General features: G+C 42.1%; 1 protein-coding gene across 3 annotated transcripts in view; it reads right to left on the reverse strand.

Moving 5' to 3' along the window:
- EDC3 (enhancer of mRNA decapping 3) overlaps positions 1–25,485 on the reverse strand; it is a 105,948-nt gene that overhangs the window by 30,660 nt on the left and 49,803 nt on the right. For all 3 annotated transcript variants that reach the window (XM_006087873.3, XM_006087870.3, XM_023753106.1), the window contains one exon: positions 16,175–16,510. In XM_006087873.3, coding sequence (XP_006087935.1) covers positions 16,175–16,510 — 336 coding nt within the window. The remainder of the gene's footprint in view (positions 1–16,174; positions 16,511–25,485) is intronic.

A 25,485-nucleotide genomic window follows, 5' to 3' on the forward strand; every position in this document is an offset into this window, starting at 1 on the left:
GAGTCAAGGGTATGAATGCTGACTTAGCTGTGATATGTTGAATTTAAGGAGGATGGTGGATACATTGAAATCAACTCTTTCCTCACTCTGGCTAGATACTTTTGGCTTTGAAATGGCAAAAGGGCACATATTGTCAAAGTGGTCATGTTTGTAGAGACTAACTCAGTTTCTAGAATGACCAACTGACAAATTCATAAAAAAAAACTTAGGTGTTCGGGCCACAGCATGCTAGGCTCCAGACCCTCCAGACCTTAGTTTGAGCTTTAACTCTTTAATTAATACTCTGGAAACAAATTGCCATGAAACCCTTTCCAGTGAAAGACTTTAGGAAGCACAAGTGTTCATCACTAGGGGGATTCTCTAGCCAAGACATCTGTCTTAAGAGTACTACTCTAAAACCTCATGAGATTGCCATCACTTACAACCAGACCTCCAGGCCTATGATAAGTGTGCACCTGATTATCCAGGCTCAGAAAGTTTGAAGGATTCCATGTTAAAGTGACTGACCACTCCCTCCACTCCTGGCACTAGAGGATCTGCTAAAATCTAAGGTTCCCCAAACTCACCACGTCACTGTCAAGGAAGTCTGCCTGCAGAGACACAATTTCAGAAAACAGGTTCATGCTCTTGCTCAATGAAAAGTTGTAGTGGCACTTAATGCAGGAGCACAGGTGTTCTAATCCAAAACGTCTCCTAGAATTTATCTCTTGACTAGTGGCCTGGTGCACGAAATTTGTGCACATTGAAAGGGAATTAGAGGAAATGTTTTAATATTGCTATTTGCCCTTTCTCTATAATAAAAGTGTGAGAGATAAAAGGAAATGACTACAATGTATATGAGAATAATACATAATTTTATTAATAAACAATAAAATGATATAAAAACGAACTCATGATATAAAAACATTGATGCAAATAATGACTGTTAAAGTGATTAAACTTATTTTAATTTCTCCCTGTATACCACATTAAGAGTGAAAACAGCCCTAACCGGTTTGGCTCAGTGGATAGAGCGTCGGCCTGCAGATTAAAAGGTCCCAGGTTCGATTCCGGTCAAGGGCATGTACCTTGGTTGCAGGCACATCCCCAGTAGGAGGTGTGCAGGAGGCAGCTGATCGATGTTTCTCTCTCATCGATGTTTCTAACTCTCTATCCCTTTCCCTTCCTCTCTGTACAAAATCAATAAAATATATATTTTTTAAAAAAGAGTGAAAACACTTTGAGTGTTTGACTAATTTCCTTTGGGATAAAGTATTTACAACTTTAACTTTAATGTCACACGCTCTTCGAACTCGAGAGAAAGCAACATATAACTGACCATGTGCGAAAACGGGTTCAGGTAGGAATATTCCTACTCTGTCTAGAGTTTGTCCTTGTGATTTATTAATAGTCATCGCAAATGTTGACATCACGGTAAACTGTTGTCAAATTACTTTAAATGGGAGCCCAGTGTCAGATGGGGACAAATCAATTCTTGGAATCAGAACAACCTCTCCCTCTGCAGATCCGGTTAATACTTCAGCTTCGATAATGTTAGGTTGTAATCTTTTGATAATAAATCGGGTACCATTACAAAGACCCCATTTACTATTAAGATTTCTCAATAGCCTGATGATTGCACCCACTTTCAATTTTAATTTATGACACAGCATTCCCAAAAGAGTAATACTATTAAGAAATTTGATGGGAAAATTCTTTTCGGCATCATCTGTTCAGTCAACGGAATCATCACTCAAATATGTGTGAAACTCTCCATCAAGTATATCCAAAATTTCTTCATTTAACCCCCAGTAGGAGATGTGCAGGAGGCAGCTGGTCGATGTTTCTCTCTCATCGATGTTTCTGGCTCTCTATCCCTCTCTCTTCCATTCTGTAAAAAATCAATAAAATATATTTAAAAAAAAAAAAAAAAAAAAAAAAAAGAAATTTGATGGGAAAATTCTTTTCGGCATCATCTGTTCAGTCAACGGAATCATCACTCAAATATGTGTGAAACTCTCCATCAAGTATATCCAAAATTTCTTCATTTAATTTTTGAAGTGCTCATTTTTTGGACAGAGAATTGCACGTTTAGATATATTTTTAATATTATCTATAGATATACTATTTCCAAAGGTAGCTTCAATAATAGATCCGTTACAAATCATTTCACAGGGGATTTCAATAATATCCATTCCTAAATAAAAACTGCTATCAAGTTTGCCATCTCCAAGTTTTACTAACCATTCACTATAAGCAGATTCCTCTGATCTCATATTTGTTGAAAGAGACAACTTTCTAAAACATCCCCAGACACTACAGTACTTTAAACTTGTTTGTACTATGGCCGATCGCATAGCATACGGTACAATACTGAGACATTGTCGAAAATCCCCTCCGAGGAGAACTTTCCTACCAAATGCAACATTCAAATTCATAATTTCTCTTAGTAATCTGTCTATGGCGTTTATAGCATGACTGGATGCCATGGTGCATTCATCAATAAGAAGTTGGGCCTTTTTAATGGTTTTAGCAACTTTGCTCTTTATATCGAGTCTAGAAATTGAAGTTTCATTTAATGGAATTGGTAATTTATATTGGGAATGAAAGTTCTTCCACCAAGAAGTGAATTTGCAGCAATTCCTATAGATGCTGTGGGTAAAACAGTACCACCACGACCTCTAATATAATGTGTTTAAACTTTATACAGATATGTTTTTCCACTATCACCTGGACCATCCAAGAAAAAGCATTTGGGGTGTACAGTTTGATCTTCGATGTCCGAAGTTATAGTCTGAAAGGCTGTCGACTGTTCATCATTCAGAAAATTTATCAAAACCTCTGTCTGTTGTTGCTCATACAATTCATCACATGTATTTGCATTCATTAATAAAGGATAGTCCAGAAGTTTGAAATGTGAACATTTCATTCCATGTAATGTGAATACCTCCTGAATTTCGTTAAGGGCATGTGTTTCAGTTTACACAGGTACCTTCTCTTCGGTGTAATTTCCAATAGAAACCTTCAAGATTTATTCTCATCCCATAATTTGTCTGCAACAGAAGAACATCCAAACACACATATGTATGCAAAAAGTTGCCGTAGTTGTTTGGGCATATTAAGGATGATTGCATCGTCAAGCGTATCTTTCCAGATAGTGTCGTCAAGTAATAATCCTCGGTGTTTAGCAGCTTCATGAAATGTATCATAAGTTACACCTCCTACAGTTCGCAGATCCTCAAAACTTATCGCACCTTTTACATGCAGAAGCAAAAGTCTAAGTTAATATCGTTCTGCTTCTCTAAAGCTCACAGTGAATAGTCTACCTAATACTTTATTCCCAACCTTTCGGCGTTTTGTCCACAATTATTAAACATATACTGCTGTGGAATCTCCCAATAATAATAATTACGTGCATCAGAGTCTTCTCTATTCAATAAGAACCAAGCCATCAAAGTCGACTTATGCCTTTTAGCCCTATCTAAAACTTCAGCAAAATCATTTGCATGAAAATATAAATTCTGATCATTTGGCAAATGAATAGCTAATCTTGTGATTGCATGAGATTGGTCATGCATTCGCATTCCAAAAAGTCTCCAAACAGCCTCAGGAGCACTCACATACCTGGAGTCAATGAAGTCCTGTACTTCGTCATGATTGATCATATTTTTTTCAAAAACTTGAATATTTTCACAATTGTGCGCTTTATAGATGTATTTAAATAGATATTTGACACTTCTAATTGGTACACAGACTTCTTTATATGACAGTTATATTTGAGGCACAAATATGGGTTATAAGGGACAATCCAAGTATTATTGACAATTTTATTTCCAATAGAAATGGTGCTACCAGATCTTCATTTGTATTTGGGATATCCATCAATATTTCCAATGGTAGCATTTTAAAATTCTTTTGGATATCCCTTTGAACATTTTCCATACATGGACTATTTGGATTTTGTATTCCACATAGTCCATGTACCATATTTGATTTTACAATTTAAAAAAGTCAAGGACACTGGCCCTCATCTGGAATTTCTGCCTTAACTATACGGTCAATGTCATCTTCTGAACGTAATTTGGACTCACTATCTAATATCAATAATATGTGAGCATGAGGCAGTCCGAATTTCTGAAATTCAATGACATGAATTTTAGCTATTACTTTGCCAAATAAATGGAATTTACAGATGTCATGTAAAAGAGCATTCAGCTTAATATTAAAAACTCTGGCTACCAAGTCAGGTCTGTTTTCAACTTTTTGCCAGTGTTGTAAATTGTTTGCAGTATCTGCCCATTTGGGGTTGCATGTCATGGTTACGAATAAATCGGGCTTGCCATACCTCGTTACAATTGCCACAGCATCCTGATATCGCTGCTGCATATTTCTGGGACTACCCTCAAAAGATGATGGAAGTATTATCATTTTACCAATCGGCACATTGTCCTTTTCAGATCTAGATTTGAGATAATCCATCAAATCACTATATTTTTCAACTCTCAACTTAGATTGGTTTGCTTTGATAGAATTTATCCGATTGGCCTCCATTATTTTTCTTTTTTAGGGTTAGGGTTAGGGCTAGGGTTAGGGTTAGGGTTAGGGCTAGGGTTAGAGTTAGGGTTAGGGTTAGGGTGAGGGCTAGGGTTAGGGTTAGGGTGAGGGTTAGGGTTAGGTTTATGATAAGGGTTAGGGCTAGGGCTAGGGCTAGGGTTAGGGCTAGGGCTAGGGTTAGGGTTAGGTTTGGCCTCCATTTTTAAATATGAATCCACAATAAACTGTTGAGTTAATTTTCCTGCATTTAAAATAGGGTTGAACGTGTCCCTCACAGAGAGATGAAATCCATAATACTGCATTTGTGTGACTTGTGTCCTTACATTTTGTCTAGTATTATTGTTGATTACACTGTTGTCGAGTCTTTTTAAAAATATATATATTTTATTGATTTTTCATAGAGAGGAAGGGAGAGAGATAGAGTTAGAAACATTGATGAGAGAGAAACATCGACCAGCTGCCTCCTGCACACCCTGCACTGGGGATGTGCCCACAACCAAGGTATATGCCCTTGACCGGAATCGAACCTGGGACCCTTCAGTCCGCAGGCCGACGTTCTATCCACTAAGCCAAACCGGCCAGGGCCTGTTGTCGAGTCTTAATGCAATATCTGTTCCCAGCCTTTTTCACCACGTGGAAAAAGAATAGGATATGTCATTGCATCTAATGTAGGAAACAGGATATTGATTTGTTTCATTTTAGTGGCATTTGGATTATTGGGATCTGGTTTACAATGAATGAGCAAGTCCCTTTCAAAAGGAGCTTCTCCATCTTCGTTTCTGAATATGACAGCAACCTCGGTTACATGGGGAGAATTATATCTACCTGGGTCACTGTTACGATCGTATTTAATCGCCATTGTTACTTCTGTGGGAGCAATAACTTTTGCTGCTGCTTCAGATTGGGCTTCCTTTTCTACCTCATGTAGCATCTTGTACAATTTTGTTAATTCATTTATTTCATGCATGAGGTTGTTGATGTTGATCATGAATCTTTCTGAGCAGCCCTGGTTTTCTGGCATTGCTAATCTTTTACTTGTAGCTTCGGCTGTATCCAAAATATAAAGTTGAGCAAACTTCCGAGAAACACCATCCGAAGGATGTAAAGTTCCAGTACGGTGATAAACTTGTCCGTGTATTCTAAAACAGTATGGCCCATACCCTGATGGCGATGCAATATTAGCACCCATGGAAGCAAAAGCAAAATAACTATTTATGGATCGAATATTTTCCATGAAATTTTTACTGTCAGAATCTCTGTTTGTCATTAATCTTTTTAAATATGCCGGTAATCTGGAAAATGTATATCATTTGACAGACTTTCCCTTTGCTACAACATCGAGTAAATTTCCCATCGGATGGTTTTTCATCAGAGAAATTTAGGGACAGGCAAAATTCACATCAAACAGTCATTCCACCAACAACTATGTTCGAGGATTGCATCCTCATGTACTCCATTTTTGCTGAGAAGGCAGTTCCTACTGGTATTGGTAGTACTTGTTGATGACTGTTCTCTAGACATATTCTGTCGTCACCACCGCCTTCTTTCAACTTCAAAGGCACATTGGTCTTTAGACATTTTCTGTCGATGACGCCGGTGTTTTTCGGCTTCAGACCGAGGTTTTTCCAGTAGCTGCTCTTCAGATACATTCTGTCGCAGGTGCCGCCTTCTATCAAGATCAGACGCACGTTGTTCTGCAGACATTTTCTGTTGGTAATGCCGGCATCTTTTGGCTGCAGAACTACGTTGTATCAACAGTTTTTCTTTGGACATAGTCCCAACTCTCTACTGTCATGGTCTGAGATGCAGGTGAATGAGAGTCCTGGCTGTGGGGCCGCCGAGAGCTGTGTGACCAATGGCTGATTCTGGCTGATTCTGTAGGGGTGGGACTTCCTCCTCCCTGCTGTCAGTTTCCACAGCTGTGATGAGGAAGCTGGGGTGACAGAGGAGCCACGCCCTCCAAGACACCAGCTTTCTCGCTCTGCTGGACCCCGCAGCAGCATCTGTTGCTGCCCGCCCCACCTCTCTGGGTCCCCCATCTGGGGCCCGGACCCTGTGGGCGGCATCTGGCACTGCCTGCTCCGCCTCCCCAGGTCCCTGATCTGGGGCCCATTCCTTGCAGCGGCGTCTAGCACTGCCCACCCCACCTCCCCCAATGGCATCTGGTGCTGCCCGCCCCACCTCCCTGGGTCCCTGATCAGGGCCCAGACCCCGCGGGCGGCGTCTGGTGCCGCCCGCTCCGCCTCCCTGGGTCCCAGATTGGAGGCCCGGACCCCGCGGTGGCATCTGGCGCTGCCACCCCGGCTCCCCGGGTCCCAGATTGGAGGCCTGGACCCGCGATGGCGTCTGGTGCTGCCCGCCCCGCCTCCCCGGTCCCCGATCTGGGGACCGGACTCTGCAGGTGGCGTCTGGCGCTGCCTGCCCCGCCTCCCCCATCCCCAATCTGGGGCTTGGACCCCACGGGCAGTGTCTGGCACTGCCTGTCCCGCCTCCCCGAGTCCCCGATTGGAGGCCCGGACCCGTGGTGGCATCTGGCGCTGCCTGCTCTGCCTCCCCCGTCCCGATCTGGGGCCTGGACCCCACGGGCGGCGTCTGGCACTGCCCGGCCCACCTCCCCGGTCCCCAATCTGGGGTCCAGACCGCCTGGCAGCATCTGGCACTGCCCGCCCCACCTGCAGTATGCAAATTTAACCGCCATCTTTGTTGGGTTAATTTGCATACTCTCCTGATTGGCTGGTGGGCGTAGCATCTTTCTCTTTTATTAGTGTAGATGTCTCTGTGGCTCTCTTAAAATAAGTAATGTAGGAGAGGTGCCTCCCTGGGAATGGTATCCCTGTAGCATGTGGTCTAACCTGTAAACAAAGGATGGGGAATTGGGGTCATGAGGAGATCAAGGCAGGAATCATATAGGCTGGGTCAATGTTTAAGAAGACAATGAGATCATCTCCCCTGAAGCTCAAAGACCTAACTAGTTATGGTGGGAAAAGTAGAAAGGCAAGCTACAAAGCAACTGTGACTTCATCAGCTGCTCCCCTTCAGAGTAGGAAGGAAAACTGTTTTCACCAAGAGAAATGGGTGTGTGTAAGTGGGGTAAGTAGTGCTACACTCAAAGGGAGTCCAGACTAGAGTGCCTCACTCAAACTTTGACTTGATCCTCTTGGAAGACAGTAACTAGTGTACTTCAGGTTATTTCATACACTTGCTGCTCTCCAAATCTTAGCAGACACGTGGTGTAGAGCAGAGTACACCCTTAGGCCAAGCAGGTGGGTTAATTGCGGAGATTCAGTGCCTGCACCAATAACAATCCCCAGCCTCCCATCTGGGCGTCCAAGTACTTGAGGACAGAAGAAGGCTACAAGGTGGCAAACAAATGGTAGAAATAAAAATTCTACCCAAAAGAAAAGGTTTTTGAATAGAAAAATCTGAGAGGAATTTACTAGAACCTGGGAATGAAGAATTCAAAAAACTTTAAAGTCATTCCCAATGAAAGATATACTGGAACACTTAACTCCAGAAAAATGGGGATAACAAAAAAAACGGAGGTAACAGTGTAACCTCACAGCGATGCCATGAAAATTAACTGACATAAGCATGTGAACAGAATAAATACGCAATAAACAGTCAATATTATGATATTGCTTATAGTGATGCTGCTTCTGAAGCAGGCTTTCACCTCCCCTTCCTGTCACCCCAAATACATCTGATTATACTATACTCTAAGGCCCTGAGGTGCTGGACAATGACTGACCAGAGTATCTAGAATGGTGTCTGATACATAATAGAAATTTTGTAAAAGTTGACACTTTGAAATTACACTACTGAGACAGCCTTTGAAATTCACATTTGAAGTCATATATTGACAAATCCTATATAATAAAGATGCAAATTACCATCATGCCCTTGCACAAGGTGGCCGCCCCCATGTGGTCACAAGATGGCCGGCAGAGTAGGGCAGTTGGGGGCGACCAGGCCAGCAGGGTAGGGCAGTTGGGGGTGACCAGGCCAGCAGGGGAGGGAAGTTGGGGGGGACCAGGCCGGCAGGGGAGGGAAGTTGGGGGATTTCGTGCACTGGGCCTCTAGTAACAATTATAAACAGGGCAATGTACTAGCTGCTTTTCTACATGATCTCATTTTACAAGTATTATCCCAATTTACAGATAAGGGAACAGGCTCAGCAGCCCCCTTTCAGCTATGGAACTCAATTCTCTGACTCTACAGAAGCCTCCTTGTTGAAACCTTTAATAGTTAGTAACTCCTCCACTGCCATTCCTCAGTGTAGTAACTCTAGTATCTGCTTTCTCTGGGCTCAGCCACAAAGCACTACAGGAGGTCAGTGGACTCAGCCCACTATAAATCAGTGGTTCTCAACCTTCTGGCCCTTTAAATACAGTTCCTCATGTTGTGACCCAACCATAAAATTATTTTCGTTGCTACTTCATAACTGTAATGTTGCTACTGTTATGAATCGTAATGTAAATATCTGATATGCAGGATGGTCTTAGGCGACCCCTGTGAAAGGGTCGTTCGACCACCAAAGGGGTCGCGACCCACAGGTTGAGAACCGCTGCTATAAATCCATGCAATCTCACTGCAACTAGACTCTCACTGATGTTTTTCCTGCCTCACAGGTTTAATGCCTTTCAATCTTCTTGGTCACCTGATCCTTTCCCACTTGTTTTCAATAATCAAATCCTATCAAATTCCCCTTTGTCACTTCTCTCACATCTGTCTTCTTTTCCATTCAGAAGTCCCTGGTACATTAGCTATGTCATGAGCCGAAATGATCTGAGCCTATTCTGGTCTCTTTTCTCATTCTACCTTGAATTCTATCATGAGACCAGTCTAAATAGACTCAAAGTCTTCCAAAGAGAAATTTGGGATTATGTCATTTTCAGAATCTTTCAGTTGTTCCCCATGGCCATAGGACAAGGACCGCATTGGCACACAGGGCTCTCTGTGCTTTTGTCCAAAGCTATTTTTAATTCCTGCTCCTCCCCAACACAAACTTTCTGCCCTGGCCAAACCAGCCAATAGAGGACCGTTCCTCACCAGCACCTGCCCAGCCTACTCATGAATATCCTCTTCATGTTTGCCTGATGAAATCCTGCCCATGCTTCAGGGCTTTTGTCCTGTTCCTTTTGTGAAGCCTGCTCTGATCAGCCTAGTCTTCCAGACCTCTCCTGCTTCTCAACACGCAGTACACTCTCATTGGACGCCAGGCATATATAGTATACTAGTGGCCCGGTGCACAAAATTCGTGCACATTAAAAGGGAATTAATTAGAGGAAATATTTTAATATTGCTATTTGCCCTTTCTCTATAATAGAAGTGTGAGAGATGAAAGGAAATTAGTAAAATGTATATGAAAATAATTTATAAATTTTAATAAACAGTAACAAAAGAATATAACAACAGAGGCATGATATAAAAACAACAAAAACATGATATGAAAACAATAAAAGCATGATATAAAAACAACAGTGATGCAAACAATGACTGTTAAAGTGATTAAACTTATTCTAATATCTCCCTGTACACCACATTAAGAGTAAAAACACTTTCAGAGTGCTTGACTAATTTCCCTTGTGATGAAGTATTTACAACTTTAACTTTAACGTCACATGCTCTTCGAACTCGAGAGAAAGCAACATATAATTGACCATGTCGGAAAACGGGTTCAGGTAGGAATATGCCTACTCTGTCTAGAGTTTGTCCTTGTGATTTATTAATAGTCATCGCAAATGCTGGCATCACGGGAAACTGTTGTCAAATTACTTTAAATGGGAGCCCAGTGTCAGATGGGGACAAATCAATTCTTTGAATCAGAACAACCTCTCCCTCTGCAGATCCGGTTAATACTTCAGCTTCGATAATGTTAGGTTGTAATCTTTTGATAATAAATCGGGTACCATTACAAAGACCTCATTTACTATTAAGGTTTCTCAATAGCATGATGATTGCACCCACTTTCAATTTTAATTTATGACACGGCATTCCCAAAAGAGTAATACTATTAAGAAACTCGATGGGAAAATTTTCCTTTTCAGCATCATCTGTTGAATCAATGGAAACATCACTCAGATATGTGTGAAAATCTCCATCGAGTATATCCAAACTTTCTTCATTTAATTTTTGAACGTGCTCATTTTTTGGACAAAGAATCGCACGTTTAGATATATTTTTAATATTATCTACAGATAATGTATTTCCAAAGGTAGCTTCAATAATAGATCCGTTACAAATCATTTCACAGGGGATTTCAATAATATCCATTCCTAAATGGAAACTGTTATCAAGTTTGTCATCTCCAAGTTTTACTAACCATCCACTATAAGCAGAATCCTCTGATCTCATATTTGTTGTAAGAGACAACTTTCTGAAACATCCCCAGACACTACAGTACTTTAAACTCATTTGTACTATGGCCGATCGCATAGCATGTGGTACAATACTGACACATTGTCAAAAATCCCCTCCAAGAAGGAGAACTTTCCCACCAAATGCAACATTCAAATTCATAATTCTCTTAGTAATCTGTCTATGGCGTTTATAGCATGACTGGATGCCATGGTGCATTCATCAATAATGAGAAGTTGGGCCTTTTTAATAGTTTTAGCAACTTCACTGTTTATATCGAGTCTATAAATTGAAGTTTCATTTAATGGAATTGGTAATTTATATTGGGAATGAAAGGTCCTTCCACCGGGAAGTAAATTTGCAACAATTCCTGTAGATGCTGTGGGTAAAACAGTACCACCACGACCTCTAATATAATGTATTAAAACTTTATACAGATATGCAGGTGAATAGTATTCCTAGCTGGCAGGCCCCTGACAGCAAGCTGGCCACCTGTGGATTCGTGAGAAATGGGGCTCCCTCCTCCCTCCTGTCAGGGTCAGGGGTGCAGGAGAATGGGGTTCCTGGCTGGCAGGCCACTGACAGCAAGCTATCCAACAGCAAATTCTGTGAGGAATGGGGCTCCCTCATCCCTACTGTCAGGGTCTGGTTTGAAGGCCGGCCACGCCCCTGCTGGGCCAGACCCAGAATTCTACCATGCTGTGGCCTCAGTCTCAGCAACCCAGCACTGACTGCTGCTGGGCACTCCTGGTGCTCCGAGGGTGGGTTCTTCCCTCAGGCCTCACAGGAAACAGCTCAGGGAGGGCACAGTCCTTGGCAAGGAGACCCAGGACTCGGTGTGTCCATGTTCCGAGGGCCGGTTCCTGCCTCAAACCCCACCCTCGCGGGAAACAGCTCGGTGAGGGTGCAGTCCTTTGCAAGGTGACCCAGGACTCAGTGCGTCCATGCTCTGAGGGCAGATTCCTGCCTCAAACCTCGCCCTCGTGGGAAACAGCTCCAGGAGAGCACAGCCCTTGGCAAGGCGACCCAGGATTCAGTGCGTCCACGCTCCGAGGGCGGGTTCCTGCCTCAAACCTCGCCCTTGTGGGAAACAGCTCAGAGAGGGCACAGCCGTTGCCAAGGCGCCTCCTGCAGGACTGACTTCCTTCCGGTTAGTCGAGCCTTGGACGTGACGGGCATTATACCCAGGGTTTTTATATAAATAGATTGCCATTTCCCAGTACATTTTAATAACTTGAACGAAAGGACTGTCTTTGAATAACTTTCAATAAGCAAAGCATTTTGACTGATCCAAAGTGTCTTAAATATTTTGTTTAGAATATTATGAGTGTTGAGCAAAGATTCTCTGAGGCCTTACCACTCTCCTGACCAGTGTTCTTTGGGGACCTCTCGAGTGCTCATATGCATCTAGCATTTTATAGCCAAACCTAACACACACGGATGTGGCCTCTGATATCATTATTTAGCAGAGTAGGTCCAAGCAGGAGGAATATCTTGATAACCTGTGACTGCTGGAGACGGCAGTACAGTAGGTCCTCGGGTTATGTCAGAGATCCATTCCTACGGCACGACGTAATGCAATTTTCGCTGTAAGTCGGAACCTGCCTACATAAGCACCTACGTCACTCACATGGAGCACAAACACAGCAGTAATGAAGTGAAACAGTAAAAAAAATAAAAAAAAAAGATAACAATTCCTGACCTTTACTTGTGGTAGATAATAAAAAACATAAATCACATATGTACATACATCGAAATGACGGAACTTTTTTTTTAATAAATAAATGGGAGATGGCGATATAACCACGAAACAACATGCATCGAGTCCGACATAACCCAAGGACTGCCTGTACTGTCAAAAGACTCAAAAGGGCTTTCCAGAGAGAAAAGACTTGTTTTAAACCAAGAGTTAAATTTAGTTGCTTCCTGAATGTGTTTCCCCAATCAACAGAACTTTTATACCATTGTTCCCTCTTAGCACCCACAGTTGGTGAAGAGTATTGCCAAGAGAATAAGTATCAGCAATTAGTAATGGCTTAGAAACTGTTAACACCACTTGGCATGCAGTAGTATATGGAATACCAGCAGCGAGCTCTCAGAACCTAAAACCCCAGCCATCACCAAATGGGTAGTTACTTTTCTTCTGTTGCCTCTCTGGGTCTGGGGATTAGTAGAAAACAAGGTATTTGAGGTTCTAGAACAGTGATGGCGAACCTATGACACGCGTGTCAGAGGTGACACGGGAACTCATTTTTTTGGTTGATTTTTCTTTGTTAAATGGCATTTAAATATATAAAATAAATATCAAAAATATAAATCTTTGTTTTACTATGGTTGCAAATATCAAAAAATTTCTATATGTGACACGGCACCAGAGTTAAGTTAGGGTTTTTCAAAATGCTGACATGCCGAGCTCAAAAGGTTTGCCATCACTGTTCTAGAACATGAATGCCACAAGGCTAGATTGAGTAGCTATCCAAGCCACTTTTCGTGTAATGGCTGATCTAAGTTGGCCAATTTCTGAGGGCATACTAAAGAGAAAAGACTATAGTCTATTTTTCCATTAAACTGACCTCATACTATATTCTCCTTCCTGTTAACTGCATTCAGAAGAGGAAAGTAAATAGGATAAAGTTTTTAAGAGCCTTTACCGCTCTGGGCTTCAATGTCCTCATCTGTAAAATGAAAGAATTATACTAGGTAAGCAAGTGACCTAACACTAACATTGTATGAACCTAGGTTGTTTCCCCACATATTCCAGATAGTTTGCCTTATTCTGATCCTAACATTCGGGTAGTCGATCGAATTGGAAAAGTGTCCCCATCTATGCAATATCTGAATAACATTCAGTAAAACCTGCTTTGAGACTTATTTATGCCTTGGATCTGAAGCTGAGATAAAAATCACCTGTAGAAACTGCTCAGGAAGATAACTGTTTGCTAACTCCTTTTCCAACATAGACCCTGCTAGGCAAAAGGGCTTCATTTCCATGCCTTAGCACTGTTGACAACTTTACTGATTCTCACTGTTATTCTCTCCCTGTTAGTTACTTCACTCCAAGGCAGGCTATCATCTCCCTGAGCTTAGGAATTCCAGGGAAACCACATACTGAATGACCAACCACCTCACTCCAGAGAGCTACCAGTAGAGGCAGTAAAAGGGGAGCAGTCAGAGGTAGAGGAATGGCAGGATCTGAGGTACTACTACCTGAACTGCTGGATGATAGCTGCCTTTGAAAAACTTAAAACATGGCCAGTTAAATTAAGCCTGATTCTGAACTACGCTGTTTGCCTTTACATAGGTGGTAAAAATCAAAGTTCAGCAAGATACACTCAATGACACTTAGGAAACTACCTTAGTAAAGAGGCATCTCTGCCGGAGTCTGCTAGTGATAGATGGAAACAATTTAGGAGTCGTTCTTAGCTTGACAGTCTTTTTTTTTCTTCACATGAAAAGCAGGTACAAACTTCTACACACAGCAAAACCAAATACAACAGAGTTCTATAGCTGTCTACAAAAAGCCATGCCAGCCTGGCTGGTGTTGCTCAGTGGTTGAGCGTCCACCATGAACAGTTCAATTCCTAGTCAGGGCACATGCCTGGGGTGCGGGCTTGATCCCCAGTAGGGGCTGTGCAGGAGGCAGCCGATTGATGTTTTTCATCATTGATGTTTCTCTCTCTCCCTATCCCTTCCTCTCTCTGAAATCAATAAAAACATATTAAAAAAAAAAAAAGCCATGCCAGATCTGATTCTTCTCCATATAATTAAGCTGGCTCCATAATTCTCCCTATAAGCACTACTAGCATTCAAAATTTACATTCAAAACTTCAAACCAATTAACTCAGTTACTTCTCTACCTATTAAAATGATTATGATCCCCCCTTTAGCTTAAGATAATTCTTTTTTTTTTTTTAAATATATTTTATTGATTTTTTACAGAGAGGAAGGGAGAGAGATAGAGAGTCAGAAACATCGATGAGAGAGAAACATCGATCAGCTGCCTCCTGCACATCTCCTATTGGGGATGTGCCCGCAACCCAGGTACATGCCCTTGACCGGAATCGAACCTGGGACCTTTCAGTCCGCAGGCCGACGCTCTATCCACTGAGCCAAACCGGTTTTGGCAAGCTTAAGATAATTCTATAACAATGGTTTTCAAACTATATTCCAAGAAGCCCAGTTAAGAATGTGGTTTGGGAGGAAGGGACAGAGATGAGGTAGAACACCTCTCCCACAGCTGCTTTTACCTGCTTTTATATGTCTGAAGACTCTACTGCTAAAAAAAAAAAAAAAAAAGAAACTTAAAAAGCACTGGGGTAATAGACTAGACTATCATATACAGTGATATACACAATTACCAAGGTACTGTTTTGTTATATGACAATTATGACTAGTCAACCCTCAATGACCAGGGCTAGCAGGAGATGAAGACAGTGTAGTAAACAAATGTAATTTACTGAAACCCTAATTTTAACCAGTGGTTTCAAACATTCATCTCCAACTGTTTTTTACCACAGCAAATAATTAATGAAGAGTTGAACTTCTGCTAAAATGTTCAGACAGTAACAGGGAAGCCAAAGTGAAAATAGATTGGATTATGTGAATCTAGATAGTTGGCCCCTATGCCTTTAGTTATTAATCATAACATCCTATATAATAAAACCCTAATATGCAAATCGACTGAATGGTGGAACGACCAGTCGCTATGATGTGCACTGACCAACAGGGGGCAGATGCTCAACACAGGAGCTGCCCCCAGCCCACAGGCCCCAACCAGCAGTGGCAGTGGGGGTTGGGGCCAGCAAGCAGGCGGCATCAGGCCACCAGCCAAGGCGGGTGCCAGCGCCCCCCCCCCCCATCACCCCACCTGTCACCCTGCAGAGGGAGGAGACCAGCGGCACCAGGCCAGCCCATGTGGGTGCAAGGGGGCCCCAATCGCCCCACCAGTCACCCCACAGATCGGCCCTGACTGCCAGCCAGGCCTAGGGACCCTACCCGTGCATGAATTTCGTGCACCAGCCTCTAGTACTAAATAAACTGCAGAAAAGATTCTGCCAGATACAGGATATAAATGGACATGTAGAGAAATCAACTCCCTCACAATGACAGGTAATTATGTTGTATTGGCCATAATCCCCAAGAGACAATAATAATCGCCAACCACCAAGCCACTTTAATTAATTCCTACTATAAGACTCTGAGTCAGAATCTGGGTCATTCTGCTCCAAGCATAAAAGGAAGGGGAGAGCAGCCAGGAGGATGTGGGATCTGGTGCAAAACTCACCTGTGCAGAACTCCTTGCTCACATTGTGGGGCACTGTGATCCGTCGGTAGACTATGGGCTCTGACTCCAGGATGTTCTCATCGTGGCGGTACCGAGTAGGCCTTTCATTTGGGATACCCCTGGAACGGGTACCACTTCTCCTCTCATATGTATCAATCTCCTCAAACACAGCTGCCTTGTCAAATAGGGCTAGGTTCCCTTCAAAATCAAAATCTGTGTCTGGGATCTCTTCAATATCATCCCCAAAGCACTCGTCATCTTTATTCTTCATTTGGCCATTCTTTACACCACTTTTCTTTGGAGTTGCCTGATTTGGGTGCCTGCTACTAGATGACCCTGGAGAAAGAAATAGGAACTAAATTCAGTGTGCCCACAGAAAAGTGCTCAGTGGAAGTAGAAAATGCATCAGTCCTTTGTGGAGAGCGTTACAGGAATCAAAGTGAAGATGGTAAGCTATTCTTCAATCATATTAAGTAGCACAAACTACCACAAATTTCATGAAAAATTAGATTTTATATATTACCCAAGTAATAGTGAATATAAAATAAGCAGTACTGCCCTGGCCGGTGTGGCTCAGTTGACTACAGCATAATACCGAATTCCTGGTCAGGACACATGCCCAGGTTACGGGTTCAATCCCTGGTCGGGGTGTGAACGAAAGGCAGCTGCCAATCAATGTTTCTCTCTCTCTCTCTCCCTCTAGAATCAATGAAAAACGTATCTTTGGGAGAGGGATTAAATAATAATAATAACAAAAGAAAATAAGTGGTACTCCTGGAAGTTTAAACCAGTTCTCTCTTCCGAAGAAACTGGGAATGATAGGCTTTTTTAAAAAAAATATGTTGTTGTTGCAATCCTCACCTAAGATATTCCCCCCGCCCCATTGTTTTTTAGAGAGTGAAATGGAGGGAGGGTTGTTGGGGGGGGGGGGGGGGGGAGAGAGACACACACACATTGATGTGAGAAAGACACATTGATTGGTAGCCTTCTGCAGTGCCCCAACCAGGCAGGGGATTGAACTTGCAATCCAGGTATGTGCCCTTGACAGGGAATCAAACCCACCACCCTTCAATACGCAGGATGACATTCCAACTACTGAGCAACAATGGCCAGGGCTTAATGTTTTTAAAATTCATTTGAGAGAGAGAGAGTAAAAAACATCGATGTGAGAGAAACTTGGTCAGTTGCCTCCTTAACATATCCTGTACCCTGACTAGGGATTAAACCCACAACATAGGTATGTGCCCTGATCAGAAATCAAAACTGCCACCTTTCTGTGTACGGGATAATGCTCCAACCAACTGAACCACACAGGCCAGGGCTGAGAGAGGCTTTTTTGACAACTGAATATCAAAAAGTGAAAGGGCAAAAATACAGTAGTCTCCTCCTACAAGTCTGGGTGGTTTGATTCTGAATGTTAAGCAATTAAGAAAGAATACTCCAATGTGTCAGACACTCATGGGAAGATACTATTCAACCGGATCTTAATTCTTTCTTAGCAAGCAAGCAACCTTCTGATTTTTAATTTGGCACCAGGCTAGAGCCCAGTGGGTTGGAATTCCTGGTTTAGACAGATTCCAGATTCTGGCCAGATATACATCTCCCACTATACAGTTATTTTTAAATATATTTTTATTGATTTCAAAGAGGAAGGGAGAGGGAGAGATAGAAACATCAATGATAAGAGAGAATCATCAATCAGCTACCTCCTGCATGCCTCTCCCTGGGGATCGGGCCTGCAACCCGGGCACGTACTCTGACGGGGAATCGAACCTGTGACCTCCTGGTTCATAGGTTAATTCTCAACCAATGAGCCACACCGGCCGGGCTAAGTCGGTATTTTGACTTATAAACCTGTCCTTAGATCTTTGGGTTAATGTGATCTCTTCTCAAAAATTATCACTTCTGGGTAAACAATTTCTGAAAAATCAAATAATGATGAGGACCATATCAACCTGATCCTGCAGAGGCCACACCAAGATACACATCAGCAACAGGGCAGCCAGCCACCCTTTGTCTCTAAGACTCTATTTGGCTGGCACACATCAGTCAATTACTCTCCTAGCAGCGAAGGCATAAGACCCCACAGAATTCTCCAAACCATTCATTCCAAGAGAATCCTGAACTGAGTTTGTACTCTGATCCTCATCTGACCACCTGAAAGGTTGGACCAGGTGCCCGGTATGCCAAACTGAACCTCCAACATGGTCTAAATAAATGTAAGGTACTTCCTTGAAGACACTAGGCTCCTCAATTACTGAAAATACACAAGTAGAGGTTAGGATGATCATAAGCAAACCCTCTTACAAGTACCATCCCAACTATCCTGCTCTAACTCTTCTCAGAGCAACTCCCTTCCACCCAATGGGCCATGAGTCAGGAGACCTAGGATCTAGTCACAATTCTGTCAGTAACTTGATATATAATCTTATACCTGTCATCCAACTTCTCAGTTCCCTTGTATGTAAAATGCTCACTGTGTATCCCCAGCAGGATTTCTAGCACACAGCACAGAGTCAGTAGGTATTTAATGAATTAACCAACACCAGCAAGATTACTTACAATAATTATTCTGAAAGCTATGTACTATGCAAATGTAACTGGTGTTCTAATCTTCCTAACTGCCAAATACTGGTATGAAAAAGGGCTGTGGCTGGCAGTAAAAATGAGATTTAGGCCTCTGGAAAAAAACTAAAGCTGACCAAAATTACAATTGGAAGGAAGAGCTGGCTAAACCACCAAAAATAGCTCAGATTAATTATGAACTACTAAGAAGCTTGTCAATGGCTGGGTAAGTTCTGATTCCAATAATTTAGTCAGAGCATGTTGTGTGCCACAGCTAGGTGCTGGGAATATAGTATATGACCAAGACATGCTACTCAAAAAGGGAGGAGGAGAGATATATAAGCAAATAAATAAAATATGATGTGATGAGTATTATAATAGAAGCTTATATAAAGTGTTCAAGAAATATGGATGAAAAAGCAGAGCTGGATTAGGAATGGGAGAGTAGGCATGAAAATACAAAGTCAGGAGAACTCCATTAGCAATGTATGTTGGCAAGGAAAGAACTAGAGAAAAAGTCCGGTTTGCAAAATTATTAATGTACTGCCTCAATATTAAGTAAAACCATTCTATTAGGAAACAGGTCTCTAATACAGTAGGTGTGTGCATACCCAGGTGTGCACAGGATGGTCTACTGGGAGTAGAGAGACTGTACTAAATATTCTATTTACATTCTTTTTACTAAAACCAACAAGAAATCAATCTTTATGAATTTAATGTATGGATGGTTAACTGACACCTTATGAGGTTTCATGCCAGTATTTGAGATATCTGAGCAAAGAGTGATGCTCTATAACAAGAAGTTATAGATGCAAGTAAAGTTACATCATTTTTTTGTGTGTGGCAAAATATCCTATATAATAAAAGCCAAGGTGGTGTCATGCCCTGGCACGATGTCACCACAAGATGGCCGCCCACACGTCATCACAAGATGGCTGCCACAAGATGGCCAGCAGGGGACAGCAGTTGTGGGCGATCAGGCTAGCAGGGGAGGGCAGTTGTGGATGAGCAGGCCTACAGGGGAGGGAGGGCAGTTGGGGGCGACTGGGCCAGCAGGGGAGGGCAGCTGGGGGCAACCAGGCTGGGAGGGGAGGGAAGTTGGGGTGATCGGGCCGGCAGGGAAGCAGTAAGGCATCAATCAGGCCAGCAGAGAAGCGGTTAGGGGTTAGGCTGTCAGGCAGAAGTGGTTGGGGGCAATCAGGAAGGTAGGCAGGTGAGCAGGTAGAAGCCAGCAGTCCCGGATTGTGAGAGGGATGTCCGACTGCTGGGCCTAAACCGGCAGTTGGATATCCCCCAAGGGGTCCCAGATTGGAGAGGGTGCAGGCTGGGCTGAGGGACACTCCCCTCCCATGCACGAATTTCGTGCACCGGGCCTCTAGTATGTAACATAAATTTTCTATTTTAGCCATTCTTAAGTATTCACTGCATTAAGTACATTCATATCATTGTACAACTACACAAATTTTTAACTAAAGTATTCAAAAATGAGGAAGTGGCTTAAAATATGCATTAAAGGCCCAGCCAGGTTGGCTCAGTGGTTGAGTGTCGACCTATGAACCAGGAGGTCACGGATTTGATTCCAGGTCCTGACAGGGCACATGCCTGGTTTGTGGGCTCAATCCCCAGTAGGGGGTGTGCAGGAGGCAGCCGATGAATGATTCTCTCTCATCATTGATGTTTCTATCTCTCTCTCCTTCTCCTTTCCTTTCTCTCTACAATCAATAAAAACATGTTTTTTTTTTAAAATTAAAGATAATACTAATAATGCAATCCTAAGTGAACAAAAGAATGGCAGAGCTAACACTTCCCCTAGTATTCTTATAGGCTTTCAGCCAGCACGAGGTCTTTAAAAATTAGTCTAATCAGATTTATAAAGATGAAACTTTCAAATTAAAAAGTATCAAGGTTATTCCAAATATAAATCCATATGGACTATCACTAAGTGCTAACTTCACCCTAAGTGTAAATGCACCACATGGGGAGTCGACAGATTATAGCCCTAGGGCTAAATCTAGCCCACTGCCCATTTCTATAAATAAACTTTTATTGTTTAGTAGAGGCCCGGTGTACAAAATTCATGCACCCAGGGGGGTCCCTCAGCCTGGCCTACGTCCTCTGGCAGTCTGGGAGCCCACAGGGGATGTCCAACTGATGGCTTAGGCCCGCTCCCCTCGGACAGTCGGACATCTTTAGCACTGCAGTGGAGGCGGGAGAGGCTCCCACCACTGCCGCTGCGCTCGCCAGCTGTGAGCCTGGCTTCTGGCTGAGCAGCGCTTCCCCTGTGGGAGTGCACTGACCACCAGGGGGCAGCTCCTGCATTGAGCGTCTGCCCTCTGGTGGTCATTGCACGTCATAGTGAGCAGTTGAGCAGCCTTAGCATATCATTAGCATATTACACTTTAATTGGTTGAATGGACAACTGGATGACCGGACACTTAGCACATTAGGCTTTTATTATATAGGATTTGTTACATATCGTCTAAGGCTGCTTTTGTGCTACAAAGGCAAAGCTAAGTATTAGAGACAGAGATCTTATGGCCTACAAAGCCTCAAATATTTAAAATCTGATCCTTATAGGAAATTTGCTCACCCTGCTCTACATCATGCCTCTTAGGTATTCTTTCTTGCTATGATTGCCATGAAAATAAAATAAAAATTTAATTAAGGGAACCTGGGACCAGTTCTTTGAATATCTGTTTCATTCAAAGTGTTAAGTGTGTCACTTTTTAAACTATCTCTTTGAACTCCACCCTTACCCTTTGTGAATCAGGACTGGAACTCTGCAAACTACATTTTTCTTTCCTTAGCTGGCTTCCTGTCAGATTCCACCACCAGCAGTAGGTACCTGAAGAGGCTGGAAGGGACTATTTCTTCCTTTGCTTGCTATTTGCACCATCACTGCCCTAGCAGTTGGTTCTACTCTCCAACATTACTTTCTGACATGTATAGACACAACCAGCTTCATTGCTCCCCTCAGAAGTACTGGCACCAGCTCTGTGAAGCCCCTTCTCTGAAATTTGAGGTTCTGATAACTCCAACCTCTTCCCTTTTTGCTTTTTTTAAATATTCTAACACTTACTCAACCATTTCCTTACATTAAATTTTTTCTCTAAGAACCAGCAGTTACTATTTTCCTTAGGGTTATACCAAAATTTTAAAAATGACTCACAGAGAATCAGTCTGTTCTAACCAAATAATGTTTAATATAAAAATTATTTGGAAATATTTGAATATTACTGTAAAAATAGTTCATGTTTATCTAATCCTTTTTAATTTGTACAGGTAAAGACATTTCTGATTTACAGACACCTACACATACAGAGAAATAGAGCATATATTTTCAATTCTAAAATCTCAGACAGGAGCCCTAGCTGATTTGGCTCAGTGGATAGAGCATCAGTCCTTGGATTGAAGGGTCCCGGGTTCGATTCTGGTCAAGGGCATGTACCTCGGTTGCAGGCTTGATCCCCGGCCCTGGTCAGGGCGTGCACAGAAGACAACCAATCAATGTGTCTCTCTCACATCGATGTTTCTCTCTTTCTCTGTCTCCCCCCCACTTCCTCTCTCTAAAAATCAACGGAAAAACACAATATTAATAGAAAGGGAAAATACTAAAGAAACAGAAAGTCAGCCAAGTTCTATTGCTGCTTTGGACTCACCCCTGGGAGCTAAGAAAAGATGCACCTGTGGTCCACCTGCTCATGAGTTGCATTACTGGTTATTTTTTTTTAAACAGATTTACTGAGGTATAACTTGTATATAAAAACCTGCCATACTTAATGTATTCAATTTGATTAATTTGAACATACGCATACACTGTGATGCCATCATCACAATCAAGATAATGAACATGTCTATCACTCCCCTCCACCCTGCAAAAGTCAATGACTCAGAGTTAATCACTCTGTTTTAATCAAATGTTAGGTTTTGTTTTTGTTTTTCAGGATTTTAAGCGTCAATGGCAGCTTTTTTTTCTTTATTGATTAAGGTATTACAAATGTGTCCTTATCCTCCCATTGTCCCCCCATCCCCCCAATCCTGCCCACTGTTATCTGCGTCCATCGCTTATGCTTATATTCATGCATACAAGTCCTTTGGTTGATCTCTCCTCCTTACCCCACCCTCCCCTACCTTCCCTCTGAGGTTTGAGCATCACATCGATGCTTCTGTCTCCAGATCTGTTTTGTTCATCGATTTATGTTCGTTATAATCCACAAATGAGTGAGATCATGTGATATTTATCTTTCTCTGACTTATTTCACTTAGCATAATGCTCTCCAGCTCCATCCATGCTGTTGCAAATGGTAGGAGCTTCTTCCTTTATACAGCAGCATAGTATTCCATGGTGTAGATGTCCCAACGTTTTTTAATCCACTCATCTGCTGATTGTGCTGCTATGAACATAGGGGTGCATATATCCTTTCTGATTGGTGTTTCTAGTTTCTTGGGATATATTCCTAGAAGTGGGATCACTGGGTCAAATGGAAGTTCCATTTTTAGTTTTTATGACAAATGTTAGTTTTTTATAAAGCAAAAGATATTTTGAACCATTAAACCATATTTGAACTTGTAAAATATTACTTTAATATAGTTCACTTCATGTTTATCTAATCCTTTTAAATTTGTACTTTTGTCTCATATCTAATGTATATAATATGCAGGTATATTAAGTAAATAAATTGATGATCCAATCAAGAGTTATTATCAATGTCATAGAAATTGTTAATTCTATTTTGTTGTGGCTGTTAATCCTCACTGAGGATATTTTTTCCACTGCTTTTTAGTGGAAGGGAAGGGGCAAATGACAGAGAGAGAGAGAGAGAGAGAGAGAGAGATTGATTGCCTCCTGCACATGCCCTGACCTATCAAACCTGTAACCGAGATACGTGCCCTTGACTAGGAATCAAACCCAGGACCCTTCAGTGCACAGGCCAACACTCTAACCACTGAGCAACACCAGCCAGGGTGAAATGGTTAGTTCTAAAGGAGGAAATACAAGAAACCAAATGAAATAATATCAATATTATGAGTCAAATACTTCATGCTTATTTTAAGGCACTATTTAGGCCAAATCATAGTTCCTCTAAAGCAGTGGTTCTCAACCTTCCTAATGCTGCGACCCTTTAATAAAATTCCTCATGTTGTGGTGACCCCCCAACCATAAAATCATTTTCGTTGCTACTTCATAACTGTAATTTTGCTACTGTTATGAATCGTAATGTAAATATCTGATATGCAGGATGTATTTTCATTGTTACAAATTGAACATAATTAAAGCATAGTGATTAATCACAAAAACAATATGTAATTATATACGTGTTTTCTGATGGTCTTAGGCGACCCCTGTGAAAGGTCGTTCAGCCCCCAAAGGGTCGCGACCCACAGGTTGAGAACTGCTGCTCTAAAGCTAAATATAGTTTATTTTGAAGAAAGGAATGGGGGTGGTCTATTCAAGTCTCTGATTTCCAGCCAACTGCATTTATTTATTTATTTATTTATTCATTCATTCATTCATTCATTCATTTATTTTTTTAATATATTTTATTGATTTTTTACAGAGAAGAAGGGAGAGAGAGAGTTAGAAACATCGATGAGAGAGAAACATCGATCAGCTGCCTCCTGCACATCTCTCACTGGGGATGTGCCCGCAACCCAGGTACATGCCCTTGACCGGAATCGAACCTGGGACCTTTCAGTCCACAGGCTGACGCTCTATCCACTGAGCCAAACCGGTTTCGGCTCATTTATATTTTTATTGATTTCAGAGAGGAGGGGAGAGGGAAAGATAAAAACATCAATGATGAGAGAGAATCATTAATCGGCTGCCTCTTGCACAACCCCTACTGGGGATTGAGCCCACAACCCAGGCATGTGCCCTTGACCGGAATCAAACCTGGGACCCTTCAGTTCGCAAGCCTATCCACTGAGCCAAACCAGCCAGGGCTCAGCCAACTGCATTTATAATCACACTGCCTGCTCAATGAATCCAAAACACCATTTTACACATGGGAGCATTCTGATTGGCCTTTTCCTATGGGTAATCACTCAAAAACTTTTCATTAAGCATCTACAGCTATCTACTGGGATCTGTGCTTGGTGTTAGAGGTCAATGTTGAACAATATTAACTTAACCCCAGTCTTAAACTAATGTTATACTTACCCCCTTACTATCATTCGAAATCACTCCAGCAGACCCAATAGTTAAATTGCCTGCATTTTCCAACATAGCACCTTCAATAGGCCCTTGCCACGGGTAAGCAATTTTTAGAGTAAATAGTTTTTTCACCCTCTTAGTAGACTGTTGTTACCTACCCAACATTCAAACCCCTCTACCCTCACAACAAAACCCATTTTTGTTTAGATAACCTCCTCTCAGGTTAGAAAGCTGACTAATTCCTAAATCAATCATGGTGGTGGTCAATAACTGATTTAAGCATGGGTATGCAAAGCAATATGGGTATGCCTAAGCAGACATGATGGGGCAGGGGCTAACAGGAAAAAGATACTGCAGCAGTTTCTGATAAAGGTTTCCTCACTTCTGAGAAACTCCTAGCTCTCAATTGGGCAATTTTGCCTCCCAAGGGACATTTGATAATGTCTGAAAACATTTTTGTTTTCAACTGGTATTGTTTGGGTGTACTATTGGCATCTAGTACGTAGAGTCAAGACAATGCTGCTAAACATCCTACAATGCACAGGACAGTATCCCACTCAAAAATAAAATTATCTGGGACGTGGCTGGTTTG

Source organism: Myotis lucifugus, unplaced genomic scaffold, assembly GCF_000147115.1.
Source record: "Myotis lucifugus unplaced genomic scaffold, Myoluc2.0 scaffold_41, whole genome shotgun sequence".
Classification (NCBI taxonomy): Eukaryota; Metazoa; Chordata; class Mammalia; order Chiroptera; family Vespertilionidae; genus Myotis; species Myotis lucifugus.